The sequence below is a fragment of the Malania oleifera genome, chromosome 3, assembly GCF_029873635.1.
Source record: "Malania oleifera isolate guangnan ecotype guangnan chromosome 3, ASM2987363v1, whole genome shotgun sequence".
Classification (NCBI taxonomy): Eukaryota; Viridiplantae; Streptophyta; class Magnoliopsida; order Santalales; family Ximeniaceae; genus Malania; species Malania oleifera.
Window position 1 is genome coordinate 114523972 of NC_080419.1, and position 13038 is coordinate 114537009.

A 13038-nucleotide genomic window follows, 5' to 3' on the forward strand; every position below is an offset into this window, starting at 1 on the left:
AAGTTCTTATAAACCACTTCTTGTTCAAAAGATTCACCATTTGGAAGCCAAACAATAATGCAGTTTTGAACCTCTTTTGCCACATCAACTACTACCAAAATCCTAGCGTATGTTATCCTCTCCTTATTTGTGGTAAGCTTGTCCATACATTGAGGCCTACCAATTTCAGAACAGATCTTACCAAGAGCAGTAGGATTCCAGAGTTCAAGAGGTAGGTTTTGTAATTGTACCCAAATTGGCAATATGCTCATTCCTCCTTGCCAAATCTGAACAACCTAGCCATCTTCTTAAGTAGCAAAGCCCTTCCATACACCATGTATTGTCCATTTTGAAGAACTTGATTTACATCAATCACACTATAGAACTTGAAGACTATCCACCCACTCCCATGATGTATGATTTCAACATTCACATTCCATGATTTAACATGGTTATTTAGTGCAATAACACCTAGGTGTTTCCCCACAAAATACCCTATCAAGCAGTTGTTCCATTGCCCTAAATGATCTTCCACGTCCTCAGTGCCCATCTTTGCACCATTGCCAGTTGAATCAAAGGCAGAAACTTCTCCACAGTAGTTACGTTGCCTGTTATTTGCAAATAAGTTAGTCCATGGTACCTTCCTACCATTTTTCATGAACACTCTCCCATTGTCAGACATGGAAGTATTCGTGTCCTCTGTGCCCAGTGTTCTTGATACATTAGATTCTTCAATATTCTTCCTTTTAATTTCAGGATGCCTTGAATCTCGATTCTCTTCACCTTTCTGTGTTGCATAAGGCGAAGGACTGAATGGCAATCCCATTGTAACACCCCGACCCCGAGTGGGGCCTGGGATATTAACTTTTTACTACTAATTTACAGCGGAAGCAAATAAACTCAATTTTATTCAAACCAGAGCGCTAATTATTCATGTTACAATCACTTATTTCAAAAGAAGAAAATTACACAAACGTAAATATCTGAAATCATACTATATTTCTAATTAATCTTTATTTTTCTAATCCCCACCCGTATGCTTACTAAGCCTGATTTCCGACATGTCCTTCAGAGTTATCTGAAATAAAATATGATTGGGGTGAGACGACGCTCAGTAAGTAAATAAGATTATTATTAGTGTGTGGTCAAAATGAGCTTTTAAAGAATTTCGTAAAATAATATTTAATACTATAACTTCAAGACTGCTTTTAGAATAAACATAAATTTAAAAATTTCTGCATAAAACTTTTGTCATCAATTTCAACAGTAAATTTTTACAATCATATACTATAACTGCTAAATTAAACTTTTAACTTTAAAACTGTAAAAATATTTAATGATAAACATACATATACTTTTCCTTATACGTTTTCCTTAGATCGTCATTTAAGTACCAAAATGATCCTTTTCACGTAAACTTACACTTTTCCTTCAAATCATCAGTAACTTTGTACACGTAATTAAATATGTATAAATATATATTATAAAAACCCACCCTTAGGCCTGTTTGCCGTAAGTCATGTTTACCCCCATGACTGGGTTGTGCGGTCCGAAGACTGGACTTAGCTGGCTGGCCGACCAAACTAAATCAACGTACGTAAACTTTAAGTGAGATTTTCCTTATTAAGTCCTGGTTCGGAACCAGGTGTGCACTCAGGAGAAATCCACTAACATAAATAACCACTCTGTAAACAGTGTGGGTGCACTCTGATCCGTATAAACTTTAAGCTACGGTACCGAGCATCTGTAACTTTGAACTTTCGTTACCATAAGGGGTTTTAAAATCATCTTATTATAATTTATGCAATTTAAAATAATATCGCGAAAATCTCATCTTTACTCATATTTTCATAAAAAATGTAACGTAGAAATAAACTCATGCCACACAATTTTTGTGTTAAAAATATATATAATTTTATTTTTGAAAAGAAATAAATGCTGAAAATTTACCCTAGGCGATTAGAACATTTCTTAACCCAAAAATAGATGCAAGTATATTAAAGATAGAACTGGTATAATTAAATACGCGTAAAAATAAACTCATGGAAATTTTGTGGAACTAACATAATTGAAATTTACTTATAAAATAAACTCGGGTATGAATTTTAAATAAAAAAAAACTAACAAAATCAAAATTTACTTACCTTCTTCTTTTACCGTGTGCTACGAACACAATAATTATCTTTAAGAAATGAGATCGGAAAAAGTGGGTGATTGAGAATTTATTCAAAAATTCTCTCTCCACCACAAATTCTTTCACTCACTAATCCTTCTCTTCCTTGGAAAATTGTTGTGAAAAATGAAGGTTGAGAGCTCCCTATTTATAGGAAAATTTTGGGGAAGAAATGGAATTTGTAAAAGTGTGGGGAGATGGGTGAAATTATAATTATTAAAAATTAAAGAATGGGCAAGGTATGGGTTGTGTATGGGATAGGGATGGAGGCCATGTGGGAGTGCTTGCCACCAATACCACTAAATAATTTTTTAATTAATTACTTACCTAATTAATTAATCAATTAATTATTTTATTATTTTATTATTTTTTTTTTCCTAATCATTATTATTATCATTGTTATTAATTTTAAATTACTTTTAGTATTTATTTATTTTATTATTTATTTTTGAACAAGAATTAAATTTAAATTTTGAAAACTCATGTGGGCCCCACATGGTCTTGTGGGCCCCACACAACTTCGAGATCCGAATGGATCCTACGTAACTTAAATAACTCTTATACGATTTTATGCATCCTACATAACTTTGAGACTTGTGTAAACCTCCATACGGCTTCGGGACTCATGTGGGCCCCACACAGTCTTGTGGGCCCAGCATAGGATACCTATATTATTATTATTTTATCATATATTTCTTCAAATTATATAAGTTAAAACATTATTTTATGTACTTATTTACGTATATAAACAGTGTCTTGTGGCTCCGGGACTCATGTGGACCCCACATAGTCTTGTGGGCCCCACATATGATACCTATATTATTATCATCTTATTATGTATTTTTACAAATTATGTCTGTCAAAACACTATTTTATGTATATATACTTATTTACGTGTACAAACAGTGTCTATCCTGTTTATCCTATGAAATTCCATTTTGACCAGGCCGACCTCCAGGGAGCGACTGAGCCGCAATGGTCTCTGAGCACTCGCTAAGATAAGGTCTTTCTTAGGCATCAAACATGGAATCAAGGATCCTACAGAAAAACACTTCCGTATTGATATTAACTTAATGACTATTTTTATTATTTTATTATTATTGTACTTTAATCATATATATATATTTTTAGGTCATCACACCCATCTCTTTGAGTAGTAATGGATTCAATACCATTAGAAAATCATTTTTCTTCGGTGTATTAAGGTTCTTGCATATGGCCTCCTGTGACAGTCGAACAACCTCTGCTACAATTTCATGAGGTTTCTTCTGCCTCCATTCTACAATATTTCCACCATTACTCTTGATGAAATCAAGAGCACCATCAAATTCTTTTTTCAATATCTCATCCATATGTCTTTATTTTGTCTCCTTACACACAAACTTGTGCTTCAGGAACCAATCAAAACAACAAACATAATCTTAATCAACACCATCAACATAAGGGTATGAAAAAATTAGGGTTTTGAGACACGACCAAGTATGGTCTGTGTTCGAATAAATATAAAGATGAACGAAGGTAGAAGAGTTTTGTGAACGGTGAATGGTTCGATAGAGTTAGCGTTTGGGGTGAAACCAACAGTGTTTCATAGATACATTCATGGCAGACCTGGTATGCGGAGGGTTGCCGGCGATAGTGAACGTAGCCAACGGCTGTGATGATGAATGACAATGAGGTGTAGCAAACTAGGGTATCATAGATGGTGTTTGGATTCGATGGGTTACTAATGATAGCGAAGGAGAGCTCCGCCGGCAGCTATGGAGGTGAACGAAATGCAAGCACTTAGCCCTAGGTCAAGCGCCTCTCTAGAGAGAGGTGAGAGCTAAGTGTCATGGAATTTTGGGTACATTACAAGTTCATATGATAGAATTATGATGGGTAAAACAAAATGGGTCTATTTATTTGATTTGCCTGATCTTGTTATGCATACTCTTGATGATCACAAGCTCATAGACAATGCATTACTCATTGTTGATTTCAATTCTGTACACTTGGATCCACTTAAGGTGATCACAATGTCCATGACCATGAAAATAAAATTAAATGCATGAAAACAAATTAACAAAGAATACTATGCATCATACCCAAAAATACTTAGGTGTCGTTATAAAATTATGTCACCTAACCTTATACAAGCAAAATTGCTTACTTAAAATAATTTTAATGGAGTTCAATTGATCTTATTAATGGAAAGAACAAAGTTAGATCTTCGTGATTCTAAGAACCTTAATTTAATTCCTTACTTATAATTTATTAGTAAATTATTACAAATACGTCAATGGATGAACGAAAATGTTTTTAATCTTTGATTTAGTGTTACTTAAATGAGTTGAAGGGTTAGCCCAAGTATGAGCTCTAAATTTTCTTAAAAAAATAATAATAAAAAGAAACCAATTTCAATGGAGGACCCAGTGAATCGGGTGGCCCGGCATGCAATTGTTTCCATCAGACCCACTAGATACGAGTTCAGAGACGTATCAATTAACTTCGCAGCTGGGCGGTAGTTCACGTAATAACTGACCTTTTTGTAATTTCTTCCAAGGATTTGTGTGGCCAGGAGTAGTGCACATTCCAGCAAGTAAAAGAAACAGTGCTAGTTGGTCGAACATGGCTGCTGTTCAATACTTCTCTCATTTCTTCTTCAATACTTCTCCGCTCTTTCTTCTTCGGCTCCAGGTCGAACATGGCATCATTGCGAGTACCATTTTGCCTCTTTGATTCTGCTCTCTCTAAAACCCCTCTATGCTCACCCCCAAACCGCATTAAAGGAGCTCCAGCAAGAACAGTAGTTTCTCTCTCTACCCATCGCCCCAAAATCCCAAAGAAGAAAGAGCGGACAAAGAGTACTGTCACCAGTACTACTCGCGCAGTTGCAGGGGTTGAACAAGGTGGGAGATCAGAATTAGCAGAGGATGATCGAACGGTGCTTGTGGATCCATCATCTGGTGAAGAAGAAGAAGAAGTGAGGGGCGAAAGGGTTAAGGTGGCGGAGTATGATTGGAGGGAGGAATGGTACCCTCTGTACCTCACTCAGAACGTCCCGGATGATGCTCCTCTAGGTCTCACCGTCTTTGACAAGCAGATCGTTCTGTATCGCGACGGCGCCGGCGAACTCAGGTGCTACGAAGATCGCTGCCCCCACAGGTGACTCCATCATCAATTCTAGCTTATTATCTTTCTTATTAGCTCTCCTGTTATTAAATTTAAAGGCGTGTTTGGGCATGGAATGGGAAACAAGTTTCTCTGTTGTGCACTTTTGTGTCCTTGAACGAATTTGCTCTTGGGGCCTTTCGGAATGAGTATGTTCAGCAGATGTTTTCACATGACATGCATGGTTTAATTTTTATTATTTTGTGGTAATTGATTATGGGTTTTTGAATAGAAAACGATTGGAAACAAAATTGGGTATTCTTATTTCCATGAATTTTCTATATCTACGCATACTTTTTTTATTAAAAAATGATAAAAATAAAGATCCTGCTGTCCTATTGGTTAAAGCTTCAAATTTTCATGCTTGAGGTCTCAAGTTCAAATCATGTTAGAGTGGGAAGGAGTAAGGGATGTGAGATGAGTTGGCTCCCGTCATGTAATTCACGCATAGTTTGTGTCTCTGACCAAATAAATAAATAAATACATAAAGATCCAGCTGATAGTTGTTCACAATGAGTGAAAGTTTAAACCTGGTGTCACGGACTGCCAATTTAAACTCAATTAACGGGTTGCGCGGCACTCGTCGAGGCTCTCCCTTGACGAGTTAGCCAACAATTATTCATTCAATCCGGCTATCATAAACACTCGAGAGGTTTTTGAAAGCCTTCATAGGCATGAAATATTAGTTCCAACAATAATGAATTCATGAAGACAAGCGACCTTCATACTCAATAACATGCGGAACTAGTTGTTATATTTAATCAGCAAGACAACCACACAAGTCATCATCCGAGTTATTCAGCATCAGTATAAAAATTCCTGGCGAGGGCAAGTGAAGACATCTCTCCTCCCCATTTAACCGAGGTCACACTCTCAACCCCTAACATTCTCCCCCACTCACTTTATCGACGACCTCGTCGATATATTTGTAAGAAGACTTCACACTCTTGTTGTTGACGACCTTGATCATTGACTATATGTCTACCAAGTTATACTCTACATATATAGTATCTACTCTATATGACTCATCCACGGTATGAGGGAACCATGAATACTCACTTGTAAAGAGCTGGAAAGGGACACAGACTCATCTACTGTTTGAGATTACGATGACTACTAACTTGCAAAGAGCTAAAGAGATAAACGACTCATCTACTGTGTGAGTTAACTACGACTATTAACTGGTAAAGAGCAAAAACAAGGGTACAACTCATCGATTATGTGGGATAACGATGACAACTAATAGGTAAGGATCTGAAAAATGATACAACTCATCGGCTATGTGAGGTAACTACGACAACTGATAGGCAAAGTACTGAAAAGATATACGACTCATCCATTCCAGTTGGTTGTCTTTTGGGTATTGAAATCTACCGAAACTCTCATTGTAGCATCATTCAAGTCGTCAAAGGCTTGCAATTATCTATCTTAACTTGGTCAGAGCGTGCAATGTTCACCCTGCCTACCCCTTTTTGCACATTTGGCGTGTCACCCTATCTACTTTCCTAGGTACTTGGTGAGAACCATTATCCTATCTCTGTCATACCACTCAAATCAAGCATCATTTACCCTGCCAACCCTTTTGCGCTTGGTGTGACGCCTTACTTGCTTTCCTGGGCGCTTGGTGTGAACCATTACCCTTTCTCTGCCATGTTGACTTACAGAGCGTGCGGCGTTCACATTGCCTTCCCTTTTGTATGTTTGCATGACACCCTGCCTACTTTCCTAAGTGTTTGGTGTGAACCATTACCTTCTCTCTATAGTCTTACTAGAAGTCCTCTGCTCACTTACCCATCAAATTGTTATGGATTCTTTTTCCATCCTCTATACGTGCAATATAAGCAATGATCTCAATGAACTTCCGTAGGGCAGCCTCAAACTCTATTGGCACAAACCCATGGGATTCCGAATTGCATTCCACCTTGATGTCTTTCAGCCTATTCAAGGCTTCCAATAGCTCAATATTCTCTATAAGACCTCAAGCTCTATTGGTCTGTTTCCCGCAAGGACGTTCAAGCTCTATTGGCTCTACCCTTTGGGACAATGAATGGCATCACGCCCTCGATATGTGTCAGCCTACTCAAGGCTTCCAATAACTCAATATTCTCTGGCAGACCTTAAGCTCTATTGGAGTGCTTCCCGTAAGGAGGCCTCAAGCTCTATTGGCACTATCCCTTGGGATGATGGATGGCATCACACCCGCGATCTGTTTTAGCCTACTCAAAGCGACAGCTCAATACTTTCTAGCTGACCTCAAGTTTTATTGTTCTGCTTCCCATAGGGAGGCCTCAAGCTCTATTGGCACTACCCTTTGGGATTATGTATGTCATCGCACCCTCGATGAGTTTCCGATTGCTCAATCCTCCTTTCCAATACCGCAAGTCTTGTTTGTCTTTCTCCTTCATGAGATAGGAGATGGCATCATGCCCTCTATGTATTTCAACCTATTCTCGAGGATTTCAACTACTCCATACCAAGGATTTTCATACATGGAATGACTTACTCATGTTCCACAATTCTATTTTCAAAATAAATTCTCTTTGGCGGCCTCAAATTCTATTGGCATGCCTTTCTTTATGAGTCATCCTTTGCCTTACATGCCTCCACATTGTTCTGTTTTACAAAATTTTAAATTCTCATTTTCTAACTCACACGCCCACTGAGCTCACACAAACCATGCTCTAATATCAACTGTCACGGACTGCCAATTTAAACTCAATTAATGAGCCGCGCGGCACTCGTTGAGGCTCTCCCTTGACGAGTCAGCCAACAACTACTCATTCAATCCGGCTATCATAAACACTCGAGAAGTTTTTGAAAGGCATCATAAACATGAAATTTCAATTCCAACAATAATGAATTCATGAAGACAGGCGACCTTCATACTCAATGACATGTGGAACTAGTTGTTATATTCAACCAACAAGACAACCACACAAGCCATCATCCAAATTATTCAACATTCAGTATAAAAATCTCTAGCGAGGGCAAGTGAAGACATTTCTCCTCCCCATTTAACCGAGGTCACACTGTCAACCCCTAACACCCGGCATATTCCTTTGGTAGCTGGGATTTACATCAACCAATAAAAATGAAAAAAAGCAATGGCATCTTCCTAACATATTCCTAAAATGGATGTTTAAACCTAACCTGATCCTTTGCTGCTCTACTTGCTTTGATGATTTGATTGATCGATCATACAACAGGGGAGTTCCCACCTCATGTTTATCATCAGCTTACTTCCTTGGCTGCTGTTATTGGGGTATGACAAAATGGCATCCTAAACAAGAAATCTTAAGGTCCCCTAAATCCAAATAATAATGAAACTGTCTATTATGACTGTTTGATTTTGGTTATTAAATAAATAGAAGTGATGTCAATCAAAGAAATGAGGGATGGTCATGTAGTCAACTTCACTAGAAGCCATAAAAAGATTCTAACCTTGAGAATAACTTCAACTTTGCATATCCAATTCAAAGTCTTTGACTCTTTGCACGAGCTATTCTGCTGGAACACCTTGCCATTTTCTGCCTGACCCTTTGCAGATAAGGTAATGACCCACCAGATCACTTACCACTGTTTTCTTTGGTATCTTAATCTGTCCATTGGTATTGTATAGAAGAGACATTTGATTATACTGCTAATGATATGGCATATGCATGATCTTGCGTAGACCTAAACATGCTCAATTCATCTAGTTGTTAGAAGCATAGATTCTAAAACTGTGTCATGCCTTGCACCTTGCATCGAAGATCTTAGTTTCTTCCTTGTTTATTCTGAGCACCAACATTAATTGAATATGTGCCATGTTTTCAAACGTCAAAACTTTTGAAATTTCAGCATTAACTATATTGTCAAGAATTTGACCTTGGAACTATGATTTAGGTTGGCAAAACTGTCTGAGGGTCAGTTGGTTAATGGAAGATTAGAATGCCTCTACCATGGTTGGCAATTTGATGGAAATGGTAAATGTGTAAATATACCTCAGGTTTGTCTTAGATTTTGTTGCTCACTCCTGTATTAAGAATTCCCTTCACACTCTGAATGCTAGAAAGCAAAACCATATTGATGAAGTTATTTTTGCTTTTTTAATGAAATTCTTTCCTTGTTGACTACAGCTTCCAGCCAATGCAATAATTCCTCGATCAGCCTGCCTTAAAACATATGAGGTGAGGGATTCCCAAGGAGTTGTTTGGGTGTGGATGTCACAGAAGACACCTCCTAATCCTGAGAAACTGCCATGGTTTGAGAACTTTGCTAGGCCTGGGTTTCGAGATGTGTCAACAACCCATGAGCTTCCTTACGATCATTCCATACTACTTGAGAACCTAATGGATCCTGCCCATGTCCCAATCTCGCATGACAGAACAGACTGGACTGCAAAAAGGGAAGATGCCAAACCACTACTTTTCAAGGTAACTGAGCGAACTGACCGGGGGTTTGCAGGCTCATGGGGCAAGGAAAATGAACCGTCCATGCCAAACCTTTTAAGGTTTGAAGCACCATGTGTTCTTCAAAATAACCGAGAAATTGTCGACAATAATGGAGCGAAACACTACTTGTCTGGCCTCTTCCTCTGCAGACCATCAGGACAAGGAAAATCCATGCTCATTGTGAGATTTGGAGGAACAAAACAATCCCGTCTTGTAAATTGGATTCCAAAATGGTGCTTCCATCAGAATGCAAGTAAGGTTTTCGAGCAAGATATGGGATTCCTTTCATCCCAAAATGAGGTTCTGATGAAAGAAAAAGTTCCGACGAAGGAACTGTACCTTAATTTGAGGTCATCAGATACTTGGGTGGCTGAATATAGGAAGTGGATGGACAAGGTTGGACACGGAATGCCTTATCATTTTGGTCACAGTACCATTTGTCTGCCTAAAGAGCCTGCCATTGTGGAACATGCACCCGCTGGCCTGGTTGCTGGAATTTCAGCATCTCTACCAGCCAAGGGGGGAATTGGAACAATGCATGCTCCAAATTTTTCAAATCGATATTTCCGGCATGTAGTTCATTGCAAAGGGTGCAGGGCAGTTGTAAAAGCTTTCCGGACATGGAAGAATAACCTTCTTATCGTGGCTCTAGCATCTACTGCTATTGCAATTTTGGTGAGTGGAAGGCAGTGGAGGGCCCTTCTTATGGTTTCTGCGACTCTGTGCCTGGCTGGTGTGTATGCATGTTCAACTGCAATTGCTATGAACACAACGAACTTCATCAGAGTACACAGGAGATTGTAAACCAGCAGCTATATGGATCACTTTTTGGAAGAGTTCTGTTTTAATAGGGCTGAAAAGAAAATTTGGTGTTTTCCATTGCAGTTGGTGTTCCCAGCCACCCAACCCCAGTGCATTGTTTCTACCCTTATATTTTCATATTTCTTTATACACAAACAGCAGCTTCAAAATGAAGACCTTTCTGTAGGTAAATGAAGGATATACCACAAGAAAATTTTCAATTTTGATGCTTCTACATTAAGCTTCCTCGAAGGAGCCCATTCATTTCAATTTTCTGTGGAATTTCAGCAGAGTTTGCAAAGCTATGAATACAAAAGCATAGACTCTACTTAGGAAGACCAGTCCAAACCCAAAAATCGAGGGAAAAGATTAGAGCGCATAGAGTTTTCACAGGACACCAAACTTCACATGGCTAAAACTTTATACAATATTACACAATAACGCCACTATCATCCTCCTCTCTCTGAAGCGAAATCTGAGCATTGCCAGTTCAAAATGAGAAATAGAGCCTTTACTCATCAAATGCAGAAGGCATTAAAGAAAAAATGGAAAGACACAGAATTTGCTCTGAAAAATTAATATATCTTATTATAATGAATGACAATGTGAGCGCTAGGTGATAGTGGGAGTAAAATATAAAAAGAGTTATATGATACAATTGTAAATCAAAGAGATATTATGAATCTCAGTGTTGCACTTTTTGGATGCATCATTCTTGTGAAAGCATCCTCCTTGTGGATGTGCCTATGCATCCTCTCTGCGGATTCAACCTCCTTTTGGATGCATCCTCTTGTGGATGCGTCTTTATTTTGGATGCGGCTTCCTTTTGAATGTGTCTTCATTTTGGATGTGTCCTCCTTTTAAATGTATCCTCCTTATGAATCCATCTTGCTTTTGGATGTTGTTTACTTGATATGGTTGTATAATGCATTCATGTTTTTTTTTAATTGTTATCATAGTTGTATATCTTGTTTAGTTGGGAAATTTTCATAAGATAGATATTCATCTTGTACGGATGATAGCTATACTTGTTGGCATTTCTACATTAAACGGTGGTTAGGAAAGCTGGAATTTGGCACTTGTTTGAGATAAAATGTGCACTTAATTGGGATAACGCTGCTATATTCGAAAAGAAAAAAGTGTAAATGTATGTTATTTGAATGTTATGTGATGGTCACTTTAGATGAATAAATTTCCTAGAATTAAGAGTGTGTTCATACATTTTGTTTTGAATAAAGAGTGTGTTAATGCACCTTATGATCATGCATACACGTAAGACAGCATGTGTTAAGTATTGAAATCCTTATTTGAATAAGGATGTGTACTGAGATTGTGGTTCCTCATTCATGTCCATATGCCTAGATGAATAACAATACTACACTGAACTCAATACTATCCACTGTTCTCTACTATTTATATTCCTAATTTAATGGATAGAATATATATTGTAATTGGTTGATTACTACCTGATTGCATGCTAGTCTAGAATGTCTCATGCATGGCGGATGCAGTTGATGTGTATTGCATGCTAGTAGTGGATATAGGTTCTCGTGTGCTTTGAATTGAATTATAAATTACTTATTTGAACCTATCAGGTACAGGTTTTATAGGAAAATGTCCAATTTACAAACGGTATGCTGTCGAAATTTCGTTAAAATTTTTCCAAAAAAAAAAACAAGTACAATGATAATTATGATAAAATGAATGTTAAAATGTTTTTTAAAGGATGAGTAAAAGTTATGAATCATAAGAAAGGAAGCAATTTAGGCTTAGTTCATTTAAAGAAGCATTCATTTATATATTTTTGGTCCGGTAAGCCTAAAGCATTCATTGTCGAGCCTAAATCATTGAAAATATTAAAAACACTTGGCTAAGGATTTGAAAATTAGAAAAAGGCATAAATTGAATATATACATAACTCAGAGAGAGCATCACCTTCATAATTCTTTAAATTAAATGCTCCCATTATCTCATAACATTCATGTCCATATGCCTAGATGAATAACAATACTACACTGAACAATACTATCCACTGTTCTTTGCTATTTATATTCCTAATTTAATGGATAGATTATATATTCTGATTTGTTGATTGCTACCTGATTGCATGCTAGTATAAAATGTCTCCTGCATGGCGAATGCAGTTGATGTGTATTGCATGCTGGTAGTGGATACAGGTTCTCATGTGCCTTGAACTGAATTATAATGACTTATTTGAACCTATCAGGTACAGGTTTTATGGAAAAATGTCCAATTTACAAACGGCATGCTACCGAAATTTCGTCAAAATTTTTCAAAAAAAAAAAACCATGCACAATAATAATTATGATAAAATGAATGTTAAAGTATTTTTGAAAAGATAAGTGAAAGTTAGGAATCATAAGAAAGGAGGCAATGTAGGCTTAGTTTATTCAAAGAAGTATTCATTTATATATTTTTGGTCCGGTAAGCCTAAAACATTCATTGCCGAGCCTAAATCATTGAAAATATTAAAAACACTTG

The 13038-nt window shown here is 37.3% G+C and overlaps 1 protein-coding gene across 1 annotated transcript; it reads left to right on the forward strand.

Moving 5' to 3' along the window:
• The first annotated feature begins 4663 nt into the window (after positions 1–4663).
• Positions 4664–10757, forward strand: LOC131150787 (protein TIC 55, chloroplastic). Its single transcript, XM_058101746.1, has 3 exons — positions 4664–5296; positions 9188–9290; positions 9421–10757. The coding sequence occupies exons 1-3, from the start codon at positions 4836–4838 to the stop codon at positions 10537–10539; spliced, it is 1683 nt and encodes a 560-aa protein (XP_057957729.1). The 5' UTR covers positions 4664–4835; the 3' UTR covers positions 10540–10757.
• Positions 10758–13038: the final 2281 nt, after the last annotated feature.

What these genes read in the sequence shown, in the direction of transcription:
- LOC131150787 (XM_058101746.1), top strand. Translation starts at nt 4,836, where the DNA reads ATGGCATCATTGCGAGTACCATTTTGCCTCTTTGATTCTGCTCTCTCT. An exon ending in GAAGATCGCTGCCCCCACAG is followed by an intron (nt 5,297 to 9,187) that starts GTGACTCCATCA and finishes ACTATGATTTAG; the next exon opens with GTTGGCAAAACTGTCTGAGG. An exon ending in AATGTGTAAATATACCTCAG is followed by an intron (nt 9,291 to 9,420) that starts GTTTGTCTTAGA and finishes TGTTGACTACAG; the next exon opens with CTTCCAGCCAATGCAATAAT.